At 35.1% G+C, this 26,652-nt stretch overlaps 1 protein-coding gene across 5 annotated transcripts; it reads left to right on the top strand.

Moving 5' to 3' along the window:
- Positions 1 to 1,276: 1,276 nt before the first annotated feature.
- On the top strand, positions 1,277 to 26,207 carry LOC110095826 (small RNA 2'-O-methyltransferase). 5 transcript variants are annotated; one of them, XR_002303009.2, is made up of 11 exons: positions 2,452 to 2,630; positions 2,946 to 3,311; positions 12,232 to 12,321; positions 14,158 to 14,612; positions 14,704 to 14,955; positions 21,129 to 22,072; positions 22,172 to 22,323; positions 22,397 to 22,513; positions 22,718 to 22,846; positions 23,607 to 24,120; positions 25,749 to 26,207. XR_002303009.2 is itself a non-coding variant. In XM_028694710.1 (10 exons), the coding sequence occupies exons 2-10, from the start codon at positions 3,036 to 3,038 to the stop codon at positions 24,036 to 24,038; spliced, it is 2,847 nt and encodes a 948-aa protein (XP_028550543.1). In that variant the 5' UTR covers positions 1,277 to 1,422; positions 2,946 to 3,035; the 3' UTR covers positions 24,039 to 24,218. The 5 variants fall into 5 exon arrangements, 4 of the variants coding, with proteins under 4 accessions (XP_028550543.1, XP_020677188.1, XP_028550545.1 ...); XM_028694710.1 differs by lacking the exons at positions 2,452 to 2,630; positions 25,749 to 26,207 and adding an exon at positions 1,277 to 1,422 and having other exon boundaries at positions 23,607 to 24,218; XM_020821529.2 differs by lacking the exon at positions 25,749 to 26,207 and having other exon boundaries at positions 23,607 to 24,218.
- Positions 26,208 to 26,652: the final 445 nt, after the last annotated feature.

The following is a 26,652-nucleotide window of genomic DNA, read 5'->3' on the forward strand; positions in this document are numbered from 1 at the left end:
CTAGCGGCCCGTTGCCATTGTCCCTTTAGCCTCACTGTATATATAAAGAAGGTAGCTGCTACAAGAAATATTCCTTTTTTTCTGTTACTCTTTTTCATGCCTCACTGTAATAAGTGTAAGGGCATCTCCAAGCGAAAAATTTATTTTCAAATCTAAAATGCAGTAAAATTTTAAAATAATGTAATTCATCTCCGATCGAATTGTATTTCTTTATTCTTTCGCGTGTATCCTACGAAGGTAACAATCTCTCCTCTTTCGCACGCATTTCTCCTCTTTCGTGCTCGTCTTTTCTAAATTCGTCAACCTAATTTTTTTCATAGGTGAACAGTCCAACGTCAATATTGATGTTACATTGTTCACCTATAGAATTTTAGCGTAAGATTTGGAGTTCAAATGCAACAAATGACGAACTATGTATGGTGATATGCAATTCTATTGAAGATGATCTAAATGTAGTTCTGTCTACACATGTAAAATTAGGATGTTTTAGGTTTGTTATAAGCTAATGGTAGGGATTTATGGATGTAGCTTTGTGGCTGCAGCTTTTCTGCAATAGTGGTGGCTGTCGTCGTCAATTGCTCACTCTAGCTCTAGGGCTAAATCATTATAATCAATCATCTATTTTAAGAATAATATTTTCAATTTATTGGCACTCATATTAGAAAAAAATAAAAATAAAAACTCCCTAATGTATTGGCATCTTTATTCATTTTACTATTTTATAGCTTAGAACATCTATGATTCAAAAATATTAATTTATTATTATTTTTATATATTTCTTCATTTATTCGTACATTGAGCATAATAAATCATAATGATTAAAAGGGGATTTAAGTATATACCACATTATATTATTTTTATTTATATATTCAAAATTTAAATATTACATGAATAACACTCATAGATCAACTATGAGTGTTAGAAATACAATATTAAAGTTTATGTATTGACATAAATATTATGAGTAATATATATATGTGATATATTTAATATCCATACGAATGATAAAAATGAAATATTTAAATATTAAATATAGAAATATATAAATAGATGATATAAAATAATATTCACTTATTAAAAGCTATCAATACCATTACAATCAGCCACCGAGGTAATGTTCTCTTATCTGGTTCTGCCCACGCGACCAGTGCCAATGCACGTCAAGTTCTGATGCCGATGGGGACCACCCGGACCAATTCTCCGCCAGCGTAGTAGTCAAAAGTAGGAAGCCAGTACTGAAGCCGCTCTGCAGGAGTTGTGGCGCATGTTAGCGTCAGCGGCGCGCGATAATAGCGGATTCATTCCTTTTATCTCCCCTTTTTAACTTTCCCTCCTCCTTCACGCACACACATTCTCTCTCTCGCTCGCTCCGCTACTCGCCGGCGATTATTTGACGCGAATTCTTCGACCTGTGTTGAAAAGGCAAGTAAAAGAAACCTTATCTAATCGAGTATCGCCCTATCGATCCTGGTTATTGAATATGTTTTCTTCCAGTTTCATGCAATTTTTTCTGCGAAATGGGCGGATTCTTTTACCCAGTGTTATATGGTTTCAGGAGATATGCTTGCTGAATTTGCCATAATAGTGTTGTGTTGCCTAGGTTTTCGATTGGTTAAGTAATAGCTCTAGTTGTATTATAATAGGATTGAAGCGGTATGGAAACTGGAAAGCGAGGTGTGCGCCTTTTTTTATTTTATTATTGCCCGGGTAACAATAACATGCCTGAATTCTGGGTTCAATGAGTTTGTTTTTGAAATGTGCTGTTAAAGCCTCGGGTTTCTTGCAGATTCTTTGCCTTACAAATGTTTTCGGACTTGGTTGATCGTTATAATTTACGATGTAGTGGTTGATTTATGATTTTTTAAAGCTAGGGTTTCCCAAAGTGTTCTTTATCTTCTGGGAATGCAGGGTACAGGATCTATTTTGAGAGTAAATAAAACTATTTCGTTCATTGAGGGGCTGTTTGGCAATAAGTGTGATTTAACTTTAGTGAGATTTAGTAAATCCTTTAAATTCGGATTTAGTAAATCCGAAATGTATTAAATCCTGAAAATTATTTGATATGTTAAATGTTAAATTCTGAGAAACTGTTTGATAACATATTTCAGAATTTATAGCAGTTAGGGATTTAAATGTGAAGAAGATAATTATAACTTAAAAATAAATTTATAATTAAAAACTGCGATGACTTTCTAGTCATAATTAATAAAAAAGTAATAACATGTTAAATACAAATTATTCGTTAATTATTATTTACACTATTGATTATATATTCAATAATATATATTTTAAGTTATATTAATTGAGATAATTGTATTAATATTTAATTATTAATTATGCAATTAATTTAAATTATATAATTAATTATATAATTAATTTATTTAATTATTAATAATTAAATTATATTAATTAAGTTAATCAATAATACCTTAGAGGCTTAAGGGTTTTGCCTTTCATCTTCTCTTTTTCATTGCTGTTCGGCTTCGTTGGTGCAGAGATTGCACGCGTCTGCTTCTTCGGCTCATTCGTGGCTGTTCGACTTCGCTCCTTCGACGACTTTCCCTTGCTGTCGGATCGGAAGTTACGACATTTTGATCGGAAGCAAGAACAGGAGCTCGCTGGCTGTGAAGGTAACTTTCTCCGTAAATCCGCAAATCCGGGATTTACCGAATCCCGGGATTTAACGCGCGCACAAAAACTGTTTGGCTGGATTTAGCGTAAATCCGACTTAAATCCCGCTGTAAATCCGATACCAAACAGCCCCTGAGTGTGTATACTTGACTTGCTGGCATTATCTTTAGAAGTCGATTTTATGTCATCGTTATGGCCTATCCTCTAAAAATTGAGGTGAAAACTTCTTTGAGGACTTTCACATTCCCGACTTGCAGTAACGCGTCTTAGTGTTGTTCACTTCAGGTTTAACTCATATGAACTTTTTTTTGTAGGTTGAATATGACCATCGTGGATTTTTGCTTGATTCTTTGAATGACGCACTTGCTACTTAACTAGTAGTAAAGTCAGCGAAGATAGGAAGGATGTTAGAAGCTGATGAACTGTCCCCAGTTGCAAGGAAGCGGCCAGCACTTGCTCCGAAGGCACTTATACATCAGAAGTTCGGTAACCAAGCGTCGTACAGGATTGAAGAAGTGAGGCAGCCTCTTGAGAACAATTGTCCTGGTCTGGCTTTGGCACAACAGACCCGGAGTCTATATAGATGCTATTTGGATCTTCCAGAGTTGTCTGTTATTTCAGACGCATTACCAAAAAAGAAGGATGCTGAGCATGCTGCTGCAAAAATTGCTATAGAAAAGGTCAAGCTTTATTATATTGCATTGTATTTCTGATCTTTTATGATTCATTTTGTTTTCATTGTTCACTTTGTGGTCTGCCTAACAATAAAAGAAAAAAAAAAACAATGATATTTAGTATTTTTATTATGACTATATTTTTTAAAGAAGAATTCAATATCCATTCATAGTATAGACGAGAAGGTTCAAGTGCTTTATATATAGTGGTAAAGGGACGACAGTTGTGATTGCTCTTTTTTATCAATTGAAATTCTGTAGAAAAGAAAATTTATTTGTGGGAGATTAGATGATTAACATTAAATCAATCTATTTTGACATTTTTTAGATATGTCTTGGTATGAACCATGACGAAGTTAATCAAAGGTTTTAATTTTGTAAATAATTACGGAGTTTTATTATACTCAACTATGTTGTTTGGGCTTTAGATGAAACTTGTATGACTCCAGATGCAAATGCAATGTGAACCATCAATCAAGCTGGTTTTGGGACATTCTGGCGCCTAGTTTTGCTCCTAGCAATAGATGCCTGATCAGGAATCCCATCCTCAACATCATCTTCCATCTCCTGATTTACAACTGAATCAGATACCCTGGAAGAAATGACATGCTTGCCTTGTCAAATCTAACATTCATGCTAATGACAATATTCTTCTCTCCCTGATTATGGAGTTTGAAGCCCTTGACTCCATGCTTGAAGCCAATAAAAATTGCATTGTTTGCTCTTAGTTCGGCTTATTATTCTGAACATGATAGTAAGCTAGACACTCGAACATTCTTAAGTGCTCATAATCTCTAGCAGGATGCCTTGACCACATCTCTTTTGGGGTCTTCTTCCCAATAGCTGCAGAAGGCAGACGATTCACCAAATGACAAACATAGTCTATAGCCTTAGTCTAATAGACTTTATCCAACCTAGCATTGGATAACCTACACCGAACTTTTTCCATTAAAGTACGGTTCATCCTCTCTTCCACCTCATATGCCACAATGTAGTGACATTAGAAGAATCATAAGCAACAACAACTGTTCCAATTACTAGTTTTTCTTGAAGATAGTAAAAGTTGTGGCGACGGACTCCCTTTAGAAACACCAGCGCTCCATGATACATTTTCAAAACTTTTGCCTCAATGACCATCTTGTAGCCCTTGGTTTCTAAAGCCCTCCGACAGACAACAAATTCTTCCTGATTTTTGGAACGTGTCTCATATTAGTTAGCTCTCTCACATTACCATTATTCATTTTGATGCACCAATAGTACGACAGGCTTGATCATTTCTCATAGTTACTATACCACTATCATGCTCCATGTAGGTACAAAACTACTCTTTGGTGGGACAAATATAATAGGTAACACTAGTATCCAGAATCCAGCATGAACCACCTGTATATAAACTCTGAGAAATTGTAGATAATGATACATTTGAGTCTTCTTCATGCTCTTCCATGGTAATGTTTGCCTTTGCCTTCTTGGAAACCCCATTTCCTCTCTCCTTCAGCTTTGAACTATCTTTTATCTAATAACTAGTCTCTAAATATGAAGCACATTGATTCTTCCCAAGACTACGCTCACGAGACTTGCTCTGCTTATCACTGCTATTCTTTTTATTCTTCTACTTTTCAGATCTTTCTTGTTGGAGTATGTGAGCTTTGGCCAAATTCAACTTTGCAGATTCCTTGTCTCTACGACGAATCTCATGATTTAGCAATGTCGTAGTCACCTCACTATAATTCAAGTCTTCCTTACCCATGAATGAATGTCATCGTGATTTTTTATACTCATTGGGGAGCGAATTCAACATAAGGAGTACCTTGTCTTTTCATCTCAAACCTCCTCATCCATATTCAAAAGATCTGCCAACAACTTTATGAAGTCATTTAGATGCTCATCAATACTAAACCAATTTTTCATTTGAAATCTGCAGAGCCGATGTTTCATATGTAGAAGATTCTTTACGCTCTTCGTCAGATACTTGTTCTTCAAAATCTTCCACAACTTCATAGCATAAGTCTTCTTCATTGCCCCATCTCTTGAGATAAGCAATTTTTGACCATGCCACAAGCACATCGGTTTCATTTTCAATTAATCTCTTTTAAAAATCTCTTCAGGACGTTCATCGTTATCGAAAACATCCTCCAGATTTAAAGAGCCCAGCACTTCTATCACCTCACATCTCCACGTACTAAAGTTTATTTTGCCGTCAAATTTCATCACTTCAATTTTGACGGGATGTGTAATGACTTGATGAATCAACACCTTCTCCATCGACAAAGTGGATATATCCACGGCCCCACGAGATCTCATATCTTTAAAAAATTGCTACCGTCTCATGTAGCCGAAATAACACCAATTCGACTCTCTTTCTGCTTCCAGCAACGATCTGGGATAAAAATCAATAGTCCAATCACTACAATTTATCTCCCATTTTTCAAGAAAATAGGAATCACTATCCCGAATTTCTTCCTTCGCCTGGATGACCCACACAAACAGAAAAATAAATTGACCTCCCGTTTTTCAAGCCGCTATCAGAAATCCCATCGAAATTCAACTTTGATACCGATTATTATGCAAATAATGATAATGAAATCAAAATCAAAGCACAATCAATATAAAGAATATGATGATTTAATTGGTTCGGTGAAGATGCCAACATCCACGGGTGGGGAATGATTTCACTTTTGTGGAGAAACAAATAGGATTACAATTGACTCTTTCTCTCATTTACAATAGCCCTCAAACCCTTAATTTATAAATTTAAGATAAAACAATTAAGGAAAACCTAATTAATGTAATAATAAGGAAAATTAAATTAATACTATTATTGGATCCAATCAAAAGCCTAAATCAGATCTGTTGACTGTAACCGATCGGCCCCAACTACCCAGCCGACCATCCACGATCCCACGAACGAAACTGTCGCTCCCCATGATCTCTCACGACACAAAACAACAAAAATCCTCCCCATTAGTTTGAAAACAGAATCACGTGCAAGGAAAGAAAGGAAGATTCAAGCGAGGGAGGATTTCAAACTTACATAGACGAACGAACAAGCCGTTGTGCGCATGTGCCCTAGGCGACTGTCGATCCACTACTCCTAGTCTCCGACTCAAACATACATGTTAACGGCGAATGACGCACCATGACGCAAAAGTTCCTTTGGAGCCATGGCGCATAGCGCGGCGCACGCCATTTTGAACATGACGCAAGCTATTAAAAAATTATAAAATAATAAGCATGAATATGAAATATCATTAAAAATGAAAGACAAACTATCATAATAATGAAAGACAATTATAACATATATAAGTTTGACTAAATAACATCCAAATATCTCATAATTCAATTATTACAATATTTTTTTTAAAGATCAAATAAGAATTTAATCTACTCTTCTTGGGAATCATCATCATCAACAAATGTTAAAAAAGCTTCATTATCTTTTTCAACATTATCTCCTACTTCATAATCCTCTTTATCACCCTCCTCATTCTCATTCTCAATAGCAACATCATGCCTAATTGAAAAATCTTTCTCTTTCCCTTTAGATATTTCATGAATATTATAGCTTTTATCATAAACACCAATAGCCTTAGCAACACTTGTCCAAGTTAAATCTTCCTCTCCAGCAATAAAGTCATTTTTATCATCAGACTCATCATCAAATTTTCATGTTAGCCATTCATTTACATCATCTGTCTCAGTTAAAGAAATATGATCAATCACATCACGATGATTGAATCTCCGAATCAGTGCTCTATTATATTTCACATAAACTAAATCCTTTAAGCGACCATGATCCAATTTACTTTTTCGTTTTCTATGAAGATGCAATTAAAATATTATTACATTACTATATTATGAACATTTATAAAAAAATAACACTTATATTATAAAATACTTACATGTTCGAAAATACTCCAATTGCGTTCGCATTCAGATGAACTACATGTTAGACTTAGGACTTTGATAGCAAAGCTTTGTAAATTGGGAGCTCCTTGTCCATATGCCAACCACCAATCAGTTGAAAGAAATGATTTTTTTTTCAATATTATATGCTTGCAAATTAGTATTAATTTTTTTGTAAATAATGATACATGGAGATCAGGTAGTTCTTTATTTTATAGTTGGAGGAATACCAAATAGCCCTTCACTCATGATGTATAAACTTAATTCATTATTGATTTTATCTTCTTCAGCTACATCTTGAGGTAACCTTCCAATTCATTGGTAAAGACTATCAGTTATTTTCTTATCCTCGACAATATCATGGTTATTAAAGAAATATTCATGAATTAAAAAATATTCTACTGCATGTAGAGGCCGGTGTAATTGCACTTCCCATCTTCTATCAATCATTTTAAAAATTTGATCATACTTATCACTGTTATTGAAGCTTGCAACAATTGCCTCTTTTGCTCTATCAATTACTTCATATATATAAGCCATTGGGAGCTTCTCTCCATCAACCAATCTAAGAACCTTTAATAAAGAATCAACTATTTTTAAGGCATATACTATAGTGTTCCAAAATGATTGCTGTAAGATTGTATGTTGAGATTGTTTTTCTTTAGCCTCTTTCGCATAATGACCCAAGATAAACTCTTCACATGTAAATATTTTCTTCAAGTTCAGTTGTTGTTGATGAAACGTTGTAAAGTTAAGAAAGCTGTTGCAAAATGAGTCTTTGCGGTTTTGCAAGTGCTCTTTGATTTGTGCACCTTTTCATTAACTCAAGTAAGCGAGGCTTAGAATATATAAAACTGTGTACTGCCACTGCTTTCTCAAAGCATCACCTTAGCTTTTAAATTTTGAAAATGTCCTCCATTATTAAATCTAAACAGTGAGCAGCACAAGGAGTCTAATAAATATGAGGATATTTTTCCATCAATAATTTTTCTGTTATATCATTATAATTTAAGTTAAGATATATAAAAATTCTTCATAAAATAACATAACTTTAGAATAAAAGTTGTGACAAACATGCAAGAACATTTTCAGATGTATTATCAGTGACCACTTGGATCACATTATGTGGTCCAATAACCTCGATGTACTTGCAAAAAAGTTCAAACACTTTCACAACATTCTTGGAGAAAGAACTAGCATCAATTGACTCTATGAATACGCTACCTCTTAGACAATTAACAAAAAAATTAATTAAGCTTTTCCCATTCCTCGACGTCCATTCATCTGCCATTAGAGAACAAATATGTCGTACACAATCTTGTTGATGGCGTCGTAATAGCTCATGTGTATGTCCAACCTCTTTCTTCAAACAAGTAACTTGTACCTCATAATAACTAGGAGGTTTCATACCATATCCAAACTGCCAAAGTGCCTCCACTATAGCAGGGAAACTATCATAGTTCACAGTATTAAATGGAATCCCGGCATCGTACATCCATATACTGAGCACTTGAATAGCCCTTCCCCTCATTTCTTTTTTAGATGCATCCATTTCTTTGCTAAACTGACCTTTTTTATGCTTTACTACATCTTCAGGATTTGGTGTAAGGAAAGTATCTAATGGACCTTTAGGTCGTGATGTTTTGAAGATAGATGTAGATGTCGAATTTTGACTAGATGTATTAGATTTATTTCTCCGCAATATTTTGGATGGTTTAGGAACTAAAATATCATCTATCATAACATCAAAGTCTTCTCCTCCTTCAGCAGGGTTGACAATTGATAGATCATTAAACTATTCTTTTAAATCTTTTTTTTTTTCAAAATGGATGCTTTAATTTCAGACTTCACGTGCTCAGGATAGTTAGAGCAATGCCTTGCATTCCTAAAACCCCCAACGAGGTGTTGTTTGTGGCGTGTAATTTCTCCTTTTCTTATTTTACCATAAAAAATGCATGTCACACTGTTGTTGTCGGATTCATTTGTTAGTATATCATATTTCCATGCTGGATCTTTTTTTAAAGATTGAAGTGAATCTGACATTTTATGATCACCTAAAAGCAAACAAATTTAGATAAAAGAAATATAATATTGTCCAAGAAACATAATATGTGGGTTGTTGGAGGTCCAAAGTGGCGTTGCCCCCTGACGGGGTTAGAGCTGCCCGATCAGGTTGTGGGGTCAAGGGGCAGCGCCCTTGCGGAGATTTTCAGGGGTAGCGCCCCCAGAACAAATTTTATTTGTAAGAGTAATTTTAAAATTCGTAAGTCGGTTGTATGGAAAGATACCTAGAGGTACGGAGCGTGTACCTAGTGGTACCGAGCATGTACCGAGCATATACATAGTGGTATCGAGCGTATACCTAGCGGTACCTAGCATGTACCGAGCATGTACACAGCGGTACCGAGCGTGTACCTAGTGGTACCGAGTATGTACCAAGCAGCACCGAGCAAGTACATAGTGGTACCGAGCAAGTATATAGCGGTACCGAGCAGTATCGAGCATGTACATATCGGTACCGAGCATGTACTTAGCGGTATGGACGTTGGTGTGATAATAATGTCTTTCGTACTCATCAGTACATCTTAGGAGATGAATATGGTAAGGATACATTAGGTAAAGAAGAGAAGATGCTATGGACATTTAATCTCTAATGAAAGATACTTCGAAAGATTTCATGGTGTTTTCAGAGAATTCAATTGAAATCATAGTATAATACATATATAGTGATGAAATCTATGTGCTCTAAAATGATTGTGAAAAGGTATGGTGATCTAAATGAAATGGTTATGACTATCTATGATAAGTTATGAAACAACACTTGTTATGAATCATTAAAGTAAAACAACCTCCCTATCTACGAAGACCATGACAATCCAAATACAGTATGAAATGTTTATCTGCAAGTGTGTGTAAAGATCGTCACTAGATCCGCAATATACTTATACAAGCGGAGATAAGACATTCGTAGGCCTTTAAATAAAATCTTGGGCATTTCTAAATGAAATCTTTGGCACTATGGATCATATTTAAACATTTAAACCCCCCATCTTTATGTATTAAACATGGTCCCACTAAACTGAAGTGCAACACACCCTCTGCATGTGCTCCGACAAACATGTTAAAGTAACAAATACAAATGTCCGAAAATGCTGCGCAGGGTCAGATGCCCATTCTAGTTTCAAACTAAACAAAACTCGTATGTACTCCGACCGTCGCATATGATTCCTAAATCTAACGGTCCGGGAATGCTGCGCAGGTCAAATATTCAAATATTATCCTCCTCCATAAAAGGATTGGAGTTGACATGACTTGAAATACAAAATGCCTCGTAAAATTCTATGAATATACAAGTGACATTAATGTCACCCCGATGATGACCGTGTTGAATGCAAATATCAACTGGAGGGGTCAAATCTCAAATCCAATAAAAGGCCAAATCCTTAAAATGAAATATATCACATTAAAATTTTTAAAACTAAAACACATCCACCTCCCGCAATTGTTTGTCGGGGATGTTAAATTTGAAATTAAACTCAGCTCAAAAAGAGTAAATGCGTGTCAGGTGTATCGCTAAGGTTCATCCTCAAATAGTCTCGTGCTAGTAGGAACGTGACACGTGCTCTCTGATCGGGTGATTTTGCCGCAAAATGACATCATTATATTACGATCACGGCCAAAGCCCGTATGTTCCCTAACGACGTCAAACCCTTAAGTGATGAATCATAGGATATATTCGATAGGAATAAAGCCCTCTGTTAGCTAAGGTGGATTCAGATCTATTCCCTTAGATAAACACCAACCCAGGTTTACAAGGTATTTTTGGACGAAGCAACCCATGGCTACCGATAAGGTATCTTCTGTCAGGTTGGGTCGACTACCTCCTCTAACTAAGTAAACTAGGGATCATGACAGTCCTGGACGACGGAATCATGGGATCTTGATTTGGGCTCGTCTTCATTTCCCCCATCACCAGTTTTAGTTCATGGTGATAAATTCCAAATCATAAAATCAAATTTAAACTCTAAAACTGTTGCTATTATACGTGGATTTACAACCTACGTAACCGCTTTAACGACTAGCCTTAATCGAAAGTTCTATCTCATTAGCGAGAGGGGTAATTAACTATAGGGGCTTGTGCCTATAGGAAACCATAACTTAGATAAAAAAGTCCTCATAAAATTAGGGCAAAATCTCTGGGTAGTGTAAAATCCAATCCGCCTTCTGAAAATTCACCCGGAACTTAAATTTGTTAAAACTCTCCGCCTTCATAACAAAAAAAAAAGACCTAGAGCATAAAGGCCAGGGTGCAATGTGGAATTTTCGGAGCCACAAGATCTCCTAATTACAGCATTAATTGGCCACTAAATACTTTCCCAATCCAAGCTCATTTAGATTTGGAAAGATTAGTAAATCAACAAGTTTGATATGAATTGACTTTTAAGAGATTAAAAGACAACGAAGTTTTCATTTTTTTTATTTAAATAGATATGAAATATATTTATAATGTTTTTAAATTTTGTAATATTATAATTTAATTTAATTAAGTTAATTCATGAGATTATTTGCCCGTTAACTGGGACTTAAAGGCCAACCCAAGGCCCCAGAGGCGATGCGTGGCAATTTTTTCTCATTTCGTCCGGAGATGATCCTCTGGCGAGTCCCCAGCATCCTTTTTTAAACAATTTTGTTCTATTTTAGCACTGCTTGATTCATAACCTATGCTATTTCTTTTTATTCGTATTCCCTTTAATTGCTTTCACTTTGACAAGTCTAGAAAGTTTAAAAAGGAGTGATAGCGGCAAATTCTGTTGTCTGTCTGATTCACGTATGACTAGATCTTGCATTATTTCTGATGAATGATTTATTGAAATTTCCTTCTGTTTTATTGTTATCGCCATAATAGTTTTGTATGCTGAGCTCTTCCATTTTTCTTGGTAAGTGTGCCTCTTTTAGTTGCATGTTGCATCAATATTTTATGCCACCACTACCTTATTTGTGTTTTCTTGTCATGTAACAGTTAGGTATTCAATCTAAGGTAGACAATCTTACCCCTCGGGAAGCAATGGATGAACTAGTTTTACGTTTAGGTGGCTTCTTCACAGATGAGGTTAGTATTATGACTTGCTACAAGTTGTCAATCTTTTTATCCGGAGACCACTAGTAAATATTTTTAAAAATTTGTTGTTTGATAGATCATAAATGGATGGTAATAACTTACTTTCGTTAATTTTTCTTATTTGGAAAAGAACTCCTTCAATTGGGTTAATAGCCACAACAGATTTATTTTTCTCTCCTTCCTGTTAGACCATACTTATGGATGCAAGACTAATACAATTTATATCAACTTAGTACGATGTATTCTAATTCCTATTAAAAATTGCGTACTTTTGAATAATCTTACTAATGGGGTGAAGCCGTTTTTCTCTTATCAACATTCAGCGTAGAGAATCTTTATTGCTTGCTGATGGATACATAAGTTAATGGGATCGATACATGTATCTTCTTGTTGGGGATATGTGAGTAAATAGTTATATATATATATTTATATTATTAGTCAAATTACTACCGCTCATGCATGCTCCGCATTCTACCACTTGTCCTTATTCTTGCATATGCCATATTGTAAATTTTCTTCTTTTCTGGGTATGAGATGTATGCCACCACATTTTGCTGCCGTATATATGATACTGGGGATGTAAACAAGTCGAGTTGAGCTCGAGTCGGGGTGTTCGAGTCAAGCTCAACTGTCAAATACCGAGCTCGAGCTTGGCTCGTTCCAATGTAAACAAGTTTGAGCCGCTTGTTGAACCGCATTTTGAGCCTCCCGCGTGGTTCGTTTGGGCTTCATGGGTGCAATTTTTTAAAAGTTAAAACTAGAGAGAGAGAGAGAGAGAGAGAGAGAGTTATTAGCATTTATTGCTGTTAGAGAAGGAGGGTAGCTTTTTTGGGTTTTGTCAGAGAGAGTTATTAGCATTTATTGCTGTTAGAGAGAGAAGAGAGAGAGGCAAACGATTGAGATTCACTTTGAATTTTCGAAATGTATGCCCGCGGGAATTTAAACTAGGCATGAGTGTGATTTATACAGCATTTAGTACTTTTTTTTTAATTTTCAGATTTAATAATTCCGAGCCATCTCGCGAGCTCTCGAGCCGAACCTAATGAAGCTCGAACTCGAGCTTGACTCGTGAGCTCGATAAGCTCGGCTTGCGAGCCCATAAACGAGTCGAGCTCGAGCCGGCTCACGAGCCGACTCGTCCTGTATGATACACATCTCATGGTGATTCTTCGTCTTTCTTTATTCCTATTTGTTGGATTGATAACTAGATTGTAAAAGCATCGGTGTGGTGGTCAGAGGGAGTGCTTTCCTTGGATCATCATAATGGCAGAATTATGTTGTTGTATATCTCTGTTTCAGGGTTCCTTGGGGTTTGTTGTTTTGCCCCACTCCCTTTTTATTTGATCAGACAGCATTCTTTTCACTTTTAGCTTTTGTTAAAAGAGATTATTAAATAGGTGAGACGGGAATAAGAATGGGCATAATGAAAAATCTGAATTGATTAAAGCGTTTTATTGATTGGTGTTTCCTCAGGTGGAACTCTAGTGCCTTAGTTGGAAGTGTCGAGTTCATATTTGAGCGCATGAAAAAACACTGACTTGATGCATTATACAACTATCATGGTCTATTACCTTTCATTTTTTTGGTTAATTATGTTGCTCTGTTAACTATATTATATAGGATATCATTAAAGTTATGACTAAATAATAATTTGAATTATAACATTTGATTTATATTTAATGAAATATGTCATCTAAACTGTGTCCCTCACAAATTATTTTATAATAAAGTTAATCGTCAAACACCAGGATTACAGATTTTGTTATTCTCTTATTTAATGGCTTTGCAAGTGTCTGACATTTGTTGTTGGTTTTGCTTTGGATGTAGTTCCTTTCTTCAACCCATCCTCTGGTTGGACACATCAAATTTGCACTTAGTAGAGTCGGTGAGCGTTTTGGTATGATTCCAATGTCTGTAATTGCTACATGTGACACAAAAGTTAACAATTTTTGCAAAGTCATCAATCCAAAGGCTGAATCAGATCCTCTCTTGGTTTTGTTGTTGATCTTGAGGGCTGCCAAAATGTCTGCATCTATCTGTATTACTTATGGCGAATTTTGGATATGGAAGCAAGGGTCTTATCCTACTGAGTTTGTTGAGTCAGTTAAGAATCTTACTTCAGTATCGACACAAAAGTCTTCGGTAGAAGCAATTTTTATTCCCAGCTTGCATGATAGAGATGTTGAAACCTTGACTCTAAATTTTTCGGATAGCCTATATTACTTGGATGAAATTGCACAGAAACTGCATGTCAGGGATCCATCCCGCATCCTAGTGTCACGGTAGGATAGAATAATTCTATTATGTTTTCATCTACTTTGTTTTCTTGTAGTCATTTGCTGATTCGTGTATATGATGCTCTTCTGGTTCTAGCACTGTTGGGAAGGCTTCTTCAGAAATTAGATTATATTTCTCTGCTCCAGATGTACCTTTTTTAACTTCAGATTCCTCGATGGAAGTCCCAATGATCGAAGGAAATGTTAATTTGGACAAAATCTTGAACGAACGAGCTTCCTACTTATCTGGGCAATGTATTTATGGAAATGCAATTATGGCTCATGTTGGATATACATGGAAGTCCTCTAATCTTTTCTTTGAAGACATCTGGTTGAGTACGTATTACAGGTATGTCTTTTTTTATATTGTTGTGCCCTATCTTCCGTAAAGATGTAATGACAACAAGAACTTGTTGGTTTCCTTTTTATTGTGCTGCAGAGTTCGTTACTTTAGTTATCTTGTCCCATTTGTTAACCTTTGGAAACCTTTATGATACGTTGTGAAAAAAACTTAACCACTTGTTTTGTGATGCTCTCATGGAGAGTTCCACAACCTTTATGTAACACTGGCAGGCAAGCCCGTGCAACATGGTATAGATTAGCTAGATAGTTCTTAAAAATCCATACTTGCATGAGGAGGGTCTATGTAATTTGATGAACATATTATTTCTATCTAATTATTTCATCAATATATGAACTTGAAAAAATTATACAAAAGCAAAGCCCATTGAGCTTTTTCTCAGATCTCGCATCAATTTAGAAAATAGTATTACAATATCGAATACAAAAAATAAAAGAAGATTGGAAGACAAATATTTAGCAATACGGCATCCTTTGTTATATTATTAGAAATTATAAAATTTTGGTAAGCCAAATTCTCTTTTTTTTAGAAGCTTAAGCCAAATTCTCGAGTATTTCAAGTGTAAACAAATGGATATTGGAAGAAAATGAATTCATGGCAAAATGAACATGTAGAAAAGTATATTACTAGTAAGAACACTTTCAAAATCTTTTATGAAGACAAAACTATAGTCATGAAAGAGCTTTCGAGTATTTGAATGGTTAAAGCTATATTAGAGGAAATAAAAATAATCATATTTCTATTTTGATAAGAATTTGAAACTAGGAAGTAAAATGAAATAGAAAAAAGATTTGAGTTATCTTTTTAAGATAGCCAACCCTCAAATTTATAGAGAAGATAAATAAAAAGCAGAAAAAAAATTCACAGCATCTTTTTATTGAATTAGAGATAAATAAAGATAATTTCCCTTAGGAAATAGGAAATATAAAAAAAATTAAATCATGCTCATGCGAATCAAATATATGCCATATGTCAATTTAATTGTCATATATTGGCTAACTTTTGCCAAACCTCTTCAAATGTTGTTGTAATTTTATAATAAATAAATTCTAGATGATTCCTACTTGTGCCATATGTCACTTGATAAAGAAATTAAAGTATTGTGGTTAGAGAAAATTATAAGTGTTATATTAGATTTAGTTATTAAAATAATAAATAATTTGAGATGAATTTAATACTTAGCAAAAATGGCCCTTGCAAGATTAAAATATTCATGTGACAATCCTAGAAGGTGATCCAAATAGAAGTTTCATGCCTAGAGTCTGATGCGACCACCACTAGGAAGGAAATCGGCCTTGACGAATACTATTTGGCCAAGTACTGTTGTCAAAGCATTAGTCTTACATTAACAAGTACCACTGATCTGATGTAAGAGGTCGACTACTTACATTTAACTATTTTTAGTTTGCTTTTCACCTTGTTCTCAGTTAACTCCTAGATAACTTGAAGTAGCTAAGGTGCCTTCCCATAATTTATCTTGGTTGAATAGGACTAATTTAGTAGTGAATCATCTTTTTACATCAGATTGATCAATTGAACTATGAATGATGCTTCGAGGGAATTCCTAGAAAATTCAGATGGATAAAACCTGAAGCATGCAATTTTTGAATAAAATAGACATAGGAACTATCATAGAAGCTTGTCAAAGAAGTTTTTTATGATTTAAAATACATGTATAAGCTCGCCTACATGATTGCATGTTTGTTAAAAATTCAAATGGTCATCATAGGAATAGCTGGATGAGAACTCTAAGGGATTCAACTATTCAAGTTATAACTCTAAGGGATTTGATGAAGCAATTAAAGTTAAGCAATCATTCACATCAATTAATGGGCACTATGGCTCAATCAATCTCTGTAGGAAAACTTGTAGTGCTCAATTCAATTCAAATAAAGATTGGGAGATCCAATGCCGAATGTTATACAAGATAGGGGTTGGAAGAGGACACTAGCATCTCTATTAGAAAGTCAACTAAGCTTCTATCACACATATGAGGATAATGCCTTGCATGCAATGGAAAATGTCCTCGGCACTTATGAAGATGAAGATAAAAGTTCTGAGTCACAAATTTTATTTGATTATATGAAGATTTTCTTGAAACTACAAACCACTTATGCTGAAAGCCTGAAAGCAAGAACTATCATATGCCTGAATAGAAGAAAATAGGAATAAGCTCTCTAATATGAAATAAATCATCCCAAGTGAAGTATATATATAGGAGATGTATGCCATTTGAGGCAAACTACCTAGGAGTTTAATTATGAAATGGAGGAATCATTAATCATTGTTAGTTGGTATGTAGGTGGATTCTTTTTTGTTGATGGTTTGGAAATTAAAGCAAGTAATTCGAGTTTACAAGTCAAACTCAACCATTTAATTGATATGACTAGTCTAGCTCGAGCTCAATATATGAAATGGAGCTTGAGTTCAAGCCTATTATGAGATAGGCGAGCCAAGCTTGAGGTAGCTATGACTCAAGCTTTACTCAATTTGTTTAGATCAAAAAGGTCTTCAAGACCTTTTTAGTATAAGGGTGGGCCTTGATCAATAGCAATAGTAGAGTGTCATAATGAGCGTGTTGACAAATTTTTTTGACATTAGATGGGCTCTCAACCAAATATTCCACATTTGTGTGTGACATTACCCTCATAGCCTTTCAAGGCCTTCAATTGTTCATTATCAGTTGTTATTGCAGCCATTCAAGGATGGGAAGGCATTCGAGCAAGCTTTGAGCTCAACCAAGGTTGAGGATTATTGTCCTTCGTGCTTTCGGACAGCTCTTGATGCAAGGCCACCTCAAGACATTTTTGGCTGACATGTCAAGAGCACTTTGGAGATTCGCCGCGTTTACTAGATGCCATCCAAGCGATTGGGATCAATGACAACATTATCTGGAGAGTTGATTCCAAAGCTTCACTTTGTTAGAATGTGCAAGGAAGAATTATCCTTATTCGCTTATCTCTACATCAACACGATGGTAATTAAGTCATTACTACATAAGTTTCAGGGTTGTCAAATCCTTGTCCACTTGAGGAGTTTGTTGGATAATCTCTTTCTTCATGACTCATGGAGACCAAGTATTTGTTTGAATAACATTAGCACTAAGGTGTTACTCATTTTGTACTCAGGAGAGATGAGCATCCAAAGGTCTTTTATATATGAAGTTAAGCAAGTTGATTTCATGGCTATATGCCACATCAACATACATCTTCATCTTTGGTTGACCTCTTTTTAATGACTTTTGAGTGGTCTTGATACCACCTTGACGTGAAGTTTTAACTCTTTTAGGACTTCACAACTATTAGAGTGAACCATATTCAGTCTAGTATATACTGCCTAAGCTTTGTCTTACAAAAACCTAAACTTGACCTTCTGCAAATGCTGATGGAAATCAAGACGTCCTAAAGCCAAAAAGGCAGCTATCACCTCATGATGTAACTATAAAAAAGGGAAATAATCAATGGTTGCATGTATCCTCAATAAAAGAAATAAAGAGATGAGAGGAAAAGGAAAAGAGAGGAGGGGTATTATCCAAGAAAGAAAGGACAGGTTTTAGAGTGCTTGCAAGAGTTCTTCAGGTACTTAATGAAGAAAAAAGTGCTGCTATTTTTAATTCCAACAAGAGGAGCTCTTGGTTATGGTAGAGAATAATTCCTATTTGAACAACTATAATAGAGAGGAAGAGAGAAATTAGAGCAACAATATCTACTTCCCCACACCTAACTCTCATTTTCATAGCAGGTGCTTGCATTTTCTCTCAATGAGAAAAAGTGATATCTTTTTTATACCTCAAACTTTGTGCAAAGTATTATCTTTCTTGCTCGTTTTTTAAAGTTTAATGAATTATTTGATCTCTATGTGGTCATTGATGTAGGCTTATTTAAGCTAAACCATATAAATTTTTGGTATCCTATTTTGTGTTGCTTGATAGTTTTGCAGTTACTTTATGGTTCATCTCACTACTCCTAGGCTAAGGAGTTCCCTTTCCAAACAAATTATGTGTTCACCCTTCAAAATATTATGAAAGCTAATGTAGCAAAGTGGACGGAAAAGTTTGAGAACTCCTTCCAGGAGCTTAAGGAATACTTGAGCTCTCTACCAATCTTGAGCAACCCAAAGTTTCTAGAGCCACTTTTACTCTACCGCAAGATCATTGAAATTTTGATCAGCTTCATCTTGATATAAGAAGCAAGAAAGCAATAACAAGTTTATTACAAGCGCACAATCTTGATTAGAATCAAGTTAGATTACCATACCATCTTCGCCTTCACCCTTGTTATCTCGGTAAGGCCCTAAAGCTAGACATCTAGGCACATCAAACCCAAGTTTTCTTCAATCAACTTCTGAAGCAACTTCTCTTAAGGCTCGAGCCCTCAGGTCAATTAATTAAGTGGTAAATTGAGTTGGGTGAGCATGATCTACATTACTTGCCCTACAAAACACTCAAAGAACTTTGTTGCGGACTTCACCTCTTCTATGGAAGAGTTTGATATAGAAAAAGATTGCTAGAAGATACTTGATGTTGGAGCTTTTTGGTTTAGAAGAAATGAAGTAGTTGTCCTTATCAACCTGTGCACTCGAGCTTAGTTTTAAAGCAGTCAATAAACAAGCAGCTAAGAGCTCTGCTTTGCATGGAACATAGGAGTGAGGAAGCTGATGGTGTTCAACAATTCTCATTTAACTGTGAACCAAGTAAATGAAGTGTATGAGACCTAAGAAAGGATCCTCCATCAAATGCTTGCCCCATAAGAAAAACCTGCTAGCTAATCTGTTTGCTAAGAATGACTATCCACAAGCCATCTCTATCAGGGAGCTCAAAGTTTTGACAATTGAAGAAGCAAAAAGTCTGCACATAAAGCATTAAGAATGTTGGTTCTCGTCAATTCAATTTTTTTTGGGAGATTGAAAGGCGATCCCATGATAAAACAAAACCCAAAAGAACTTGATTTTGGGATATCAGGCTCTTCTTATATGAAGGAAACCTCCTCAACAAAGTCTATTATGGAGCTAGATAGAAATGCCTTCAAACATGCCAATATAATGAATTTTTTGAAGAGCCCTTAACGATAGAAGTTACATGATCAGATTCGAAAGAGACACTTTGACAGGCCTACTACTTGGTGAGTGTTAGGAATGATGAAAAAGCATACTCCCATATGTGTAAATGCTATAAGTTCTACAGAAGAAAAACAAGCAACCATGGTAACAATCAAACTTATCATCAACTCCATGATTAGAGTTGGTTGGGAAATATACTTCATTAGCTTGCTTTTATGGGCATATGGGGGAAAAAGATTCTTGTTAGTGTTAGTCGTATTCTTTACTAAGTAGACAACTGGCACTTAGATGAAAACCCACAGCCTCAGCGGTTGTGAGATTTCTAAGTAGCACCATCTTTCACTCATTTTGGTTTACCATTTCCTGTTATTAAGATAAGCCAATTCTAAAACAATCAAATTCTGTGTTGAATATTGAATCAATTTGAAACTTGCTTCAATAAGCTATCATTTATCAAATGGAAGAGCCATAGCAATATAGCATCAATTCTGAACATCTCGAAGGAAATGCTCATTGGAAGACGAGGCTTTGGCTAAGGAAATGCAATTCTCATCCGATCTAATGACTCCTTCAGCAGCTTGTAAAACATGCTACTTTCTAATATATGGTGCTGAAGTGCTCGTCCTGGTTGATTTATTACTTCGAAGTGGTTGCTCGAGCAAAAGCTGCAAGAGCTATCTAAGTCAAAGATTTGGATCATTGGAGGTCACAAAATGACCAAAACATGGCAGATTCCCTCAACTCGAAGAAGAAAGGCTTAAGGTGGCCCATCGCAATTGTGAGCATAAGTGGGAGTCATTAGGCTCTACAGTCAGGAATCATTTTCTGCTAGGGAGCCTTGCCCTACAAATCTGTGGTGGTCAATGTCATTCTGGAAAGTACATATTTCAAGTATCGATTTGTTTAGCATAATAAGAAATGATTTCTTTTTTCAATTTGATATTAATCTCATTTACCTTAATAATTAGTTTATAATTTTATTTTTCATTTATTTTGCCCTTAGTTTTTTACTTGCGTTGTGATTATAGTGAATAATCTCCTATTGTTGTCTTTTTTGTTGCTGTTAAAATTTTGCTCTCTTCTCAAGTATTTTTGCTCTCCAGAATGATTTTGGGAAAGTTGCCTGATGGACATTATAAGCTGTCCAGAGAGGCAATACTTAGTGCGGAACTGCCTGCTGTATACACTACTCGCTCAAACTGGAAGGGCCCAACACCACGGGATCTTCTTTGCTTTTTCTGCCTCCAGCACAGGCTATTAGATCCTCTTTTCTCTATTAAAACACTTGACCATACAGAAATTTCTGTAGAGTCCTGTGAAGTTCAAAAAGAGTCAAAGTTATCAAGGTCGGCTGATGAAGTTGAGAAGGTAAACGGGGACAAATCTGATCCTATCCGCAGAGAGTTGGGCAGGTCCATTAGTGCCTTCCAATGTGAAGTTAAAATATTATCTAAGAGACAGGATCCAGTGTTCAAATGTTCTTTTGATGATACATGCAGAAAGGAATGTGATGCAATTCAGAGTGCCGCATTAAAGGTTCTTTCATGTTTCAATAAGTACTTCAAGCAACCTGACATGCCAATTGAGAAGTTTTTCGAGCTTGAAAATGGTCACAGCATAGCTGTATATTCCAAAGAATTTATTCAAGAACTTGTGAAATGTCCATCAATATATGATATTAAAAGGAAAAACAAGAGTTCTCGGTTACATATATCTTCAAATCAGTGTAGTACACAGTATGAGAACGGTATAAGTTGTAAAATTGATGGCCCGGATTCTGGCATTTTTCCATCCCCAGGTTCTGTAATTTGCATAAGCTATGTTGTTGTATTAATGGACAAGGATACAACTTTGAAGGAAATTTTAGAAAGCAAAGATTCATTTGAGTTTGAGATAGGTACTGGTGCTGTGATTAGTGAACTTGAATCATGTGTGAGTCAGCTGACGGTAAATCAATCTGCAAAGTTTGTTGTTGAAGTGCCTTCTAGGGACTTGATCTTTAGTGCAGCTGGTCAAGCTGCCACGCATCTTTCACAGTTATCATTACGTGAGTTACCTTCTGTTTTGCTGATATTTTATACTACGAGGTATCCTTTATACTGTAGAGAAACTTTTGATGTTTTAATCATTTACCATTTCATTTCAGACAACTGCTTCTTGGAATACTCTGTAAAGTTATTGCACGTGACAGAACCTCTAGAGGACAGAATTGAGCAGGCTTTATTCAGTCCTCCTCTATCTAAACAGAGAGTTGAGTTTGCGGTAGGGTATATCAATCAATTGCATGCTACCAGCTTGGTAGGTTTTTTCAACTCTGCTTTATTATTGTAGTTCGCTTAATTACGGTCTGATTAATTGTTCTGTCATGAAGGTGGATTTTGGCTGTGGATCAGGCAGCCTACTGGATTCTCTATTAGATCATCCTACTACTTTAGAAAAAGTTGCAGGTGTAGATATATCACGCAAAAGTCTTATTCGTGCTGCAAAGGTACTATGTTCGCTTTATTTTTGTTTGTCTATCATTTTATTGTGTTTTTGTGCAATTTCATGTAACGGTTTTTATTTTATTCATATTTCTTTGTGGACTAACCTTCATCTAGGTTTTTTTATACATAAGTCTTGGATCTCTTCTCAAAATGCCTTAAACAATTTTTCTTTTGGAACTATATTCATGCATATTTTGTTTTTTCAGATTCTACATTTGAAATTGAGTGCAAATCTTTCGAGGCAAAAAAGCATAAGATCTACTATACTATATGATGGATCAATAACTGATTTTGATTCTCGCTTATGTGAGTTTGACATCGGTACTTGTTTAGAGGTATTTCTTCCTGACTCTGTTGCTGTAGTAGTTGTTATGGAAATGTTATCTCAATCCAACCTTCTTTTGATCCTTCATTAATCTGAATTGTTTTTTTGACTTGGAAATTGATGAACTTCAACTAACTTTTGAGTATTTAAAGTCAGAAATCAAGTGTACGCTTTGCATAATTAACAAGTTAAAGCACACTGCATACTATGAAACATGGTCATCAGAACCAGACATTGACAAACCAACACAGGGTCATGGTTTGCCTTTAAGAACTACAACTTGTTACGGAATTAACGAATGAACTGATCTTTTCTTTATTTGTTTGTTCTCTCTCTCTCTCTCTCTCTCTCTCTCTCTCTCTCTCTGCCTTATTAAAAAAATTACTTTTATTGTACTCTGAACCCTTTTTATTTGGTTAATTTTTTCTGATATCTTTTCTTTTCACCGTTTTAAGAATTGGTGGGTTGGTTTGGTTAAGCTTGATGTACATATAGAGTTTTTTTTTTTTAATTGTGAAGTAAAGTTGATTAAGCCTTTGCTGGTCTAAATAGTTTCTACACAAATTTGCTGTAAATTAAATTTCTTTAAATTGGAATTAGTTTAATTCTATTTTACGGATCTATCTTTTTTCTCAACTACAATTCCCATACAGCTCATGTCCAGAACTGTTAGTGCTGTGTGGATCTTTGATTCTCAATCAAAGGATATTGAATCCTTACTGTCTACTTTGTGTTTTTCTTCTAACAATCATGAGAATCAAACAATGCAGGTCATCGAGCACATGGAAGAGGATCAAGCTTGTTTGTTTGGTGATGTCGTTCTAAGCTTCTTCTGTCCAGGAGTACTCATAGTTTCTACACCCAACTTTGAGTACAACCCAATTCTACAGAGATCCTCAATGCCAGGCAGGGAGGATTCAGAAGATAAACCCACTTCCATTAAATTTCGGAATCATGATCACAAGTTTGAGTGGACAAGACAACAATTTCAGCACTGGGCCAACAATCTTGCAGTAAGGCACAATTATAGTGTTGAGTTTAGCGGAGTTGGAGGTTCAGCGGACATTGAGCCGGGCTTTGCATCTCAAATTGCGGTTTTCAAAAGGTCTTCAAATCTATTCCAGAAGCAATGCTTGAGAACGGAGCCATCCGAACTCTATGAAGTCATCTGGGAATGGAGTGCTGATTCTGCTCCACTCTGAGCTTCTAATTGGTTCTATCGTAATGACTGCATGTGGCATATGAGAAGCAATTTCGTTGGCATTATATTGGTTCCATGTTCAGGTATATATACAATTCTCTGGTCAATACCCTTTATGAGAAGTTTTATGTTATAACTTGCTTGATTACCTAATATATCCCAAGGAAATTGTTTCATTCAACTACCATAAGAAATGAAGATTTTTTTTTTTTTTCAGTATTGATGGTTTTTCTGCAAAATGCTCCTAGTTTGGTTATGGCATCTGTCACATGATAGTCCACAAGAACAAATATATTTAGAGATAAAACAAACATTTTTGAGATCTTTTGAATTTCTTCTTGTACCCATTTTGCAAACTTTTCAATCCTTTGCTTTTGCTTTAAAAGTCGAGATTGTACCTCATTCCTTTATTTTTTTCAGCTTAGTCACCGAAAAAAATAAAAGACTCATAAAGCGGGAAGAGAGAATGTTTAAAAGAAACGCAATTTAAACCAACCTGAGATTCAAACATAATTTATTGATTAGGCAAATACATGAGCATCTAAAGTTTGTTTTGATAATTGATCATATAAGTGATTTGATATTCTTTTAATTGTTGGAGTGCAGTATGACTTCTTCAATCAAAGTAATTCTCTTAAGAAGCACCTAAAAATGAAAAACTGCATTCATTATTTAGCTTTAAGCTAAGAACAAAGAAAGTCAATTTTACAACCTGCTTTATGATAGTTACAGCCATCCCAAATGGATGGTAACTGCAAAAGATTTAGGCTTCGTTTGGCAGTTTTTGGTCACTGCTTTCAAAATTTTTTTGTATCAAAAAATTGTTTTAGAAAACAATAAGAAGATTGGCCTAAGCAAATATTTGAATTTTCAAACTAATTTCCTAGACTGCATAATGTGGCCGCCTAACTTTCCAATTAGTTTAATTTTCCAAGTAATTGAATGTTCCAAATGTTAACTAAATTGTCATGTAATAGAATTTTCCAACTAATCTCCTGCACTTCTGTTTTACGATCCGCTCCGCTTGCGATTAATCTCTCAGCAGTACAAGAGTTCTCTCGTACATAGAAATAACTTTTAGTACTTCTATTCCCTTCTCATAATCCAGATAATGATCATAATATCACCAAAATGAAATACCAGCAATTTCCTCCGTACACTTTTCTGCTGAAACAAAAAAGCCATATGGTCCTTATCACTTCGCCTGCGATCAAACAGTATCATCATAAAAACATCCATACCGAGCTTTTATGGTGATTTCTTGAGACCCCACTATTGGATTTTTAAACGTCTAATGTTTAATTTATATGAAAATATATTTGAAAATTTATCATTTTATTTGTCTATTTTATTTATGATTTCATGACTGAGCTTCCAATTCAATGTAATAGTATGATTTCTTTTTCATATGACATCAAATAAGTTTAATTTTATTGATTTTGATTCTTGGTCGACCTGCTTAGAAATAATTTGATTTTTGTCTTGAGTTGGAAGGCAGCTTAACCAAATGATTTTCAATTCAGGATAAAGATAGATTTTGGTTTCGTTTAAGACGTATTTCTGACTGCTTAAAGCGGCATTCTAGCACAAAAAAATTATATTTTTTTTACTATTATACTAAAATATTGCTTTAAGAAGTAGTAAGAAAGCCGTCCCAAACGAAGCTTTACTCGACTCATTTAGAAAACCTAATGTGCTTTGTCTATACAAGGAAATAAATCAATGCGCTTGATATGGTGGAAGTAGTAGGCGCACCAAGTGGACTCGGGAGCCACATGACCACTCGGTCCAGCAAACTTCGCCACAGGTGGGGCTAGCAGACAGAGAGGGGGAGTCAGTTGAGGAGGTGGGGCCCAACAGAGAATCAAAATATTATATTAGGAGAGAATCAATTAGGAAATCATTTGATTTCCTAATTGAATTTTAAATAGATGAAGGTAACACATTAGGAAGGAGGTTGATTTATGAGGGACGGAGAATGCTTATTTAAGTCTAAAGTTAGGGTTTATTTTATTCTTATGCAGAATTTTGTTTTGAGTGTTGTAATTCTCTTGTGTGAGGGATCCTGGCCGCGTGTAGGGATTGGAAGAGAAGATCCTTCTCTAAAAAGAGGATCATTATATCTTGCTTTGTTTGTATTTGATTTTCAATCAATAAAAATCTATTTTCATGTTGAATCTCTTGGAGTATTTTACTGTTTGGATACCAAGATGTATCAACATCTTATATCAATAAAGTCATCATATTGTTAACATACAAATATATATAATATGTTAGATATTTGAATACTCAAATAAGAGGATGTGATGTTGCTATGTTATCTAATATAGAGATGATGTTGAAAATATGCTCGTGAGTGCATGAAAAAAAAAGTATTTCTCTTAATATTCTCACATAAAATAATAGGACTATCTTTCAAAAATGGTCACGCTGCTAAGGTAATATTACATAAACAAGTCACTAAAATAGGTTTTTATGATCATACATAGTAACTATAAATGTATTATGGCAAAAATTTGACATGGGTAAGAAATCATAAAATAAAGAGATTTACACATATCAAAGATATATATATATATATATATTTATATATTTAACTTTTTTAGAACTATGAT

The sequence above is a fragment of the Dendrobium catenatum genome, unplaced genomic scaffold, assembly GCF_001605985.2.
Source record: "Dendrobium catenatum unplaced genomic scaffold, ASM160598v2 fragScaff_scaffold_542, whole genome shotgun sequence".
Lineage (NCBI taxonomy): Eukaryota > Viridiplantae > Streptophyta > Magnoliopsida > Asparagales > Orchidaceae > Dendrobium > Dendrobium catenatum.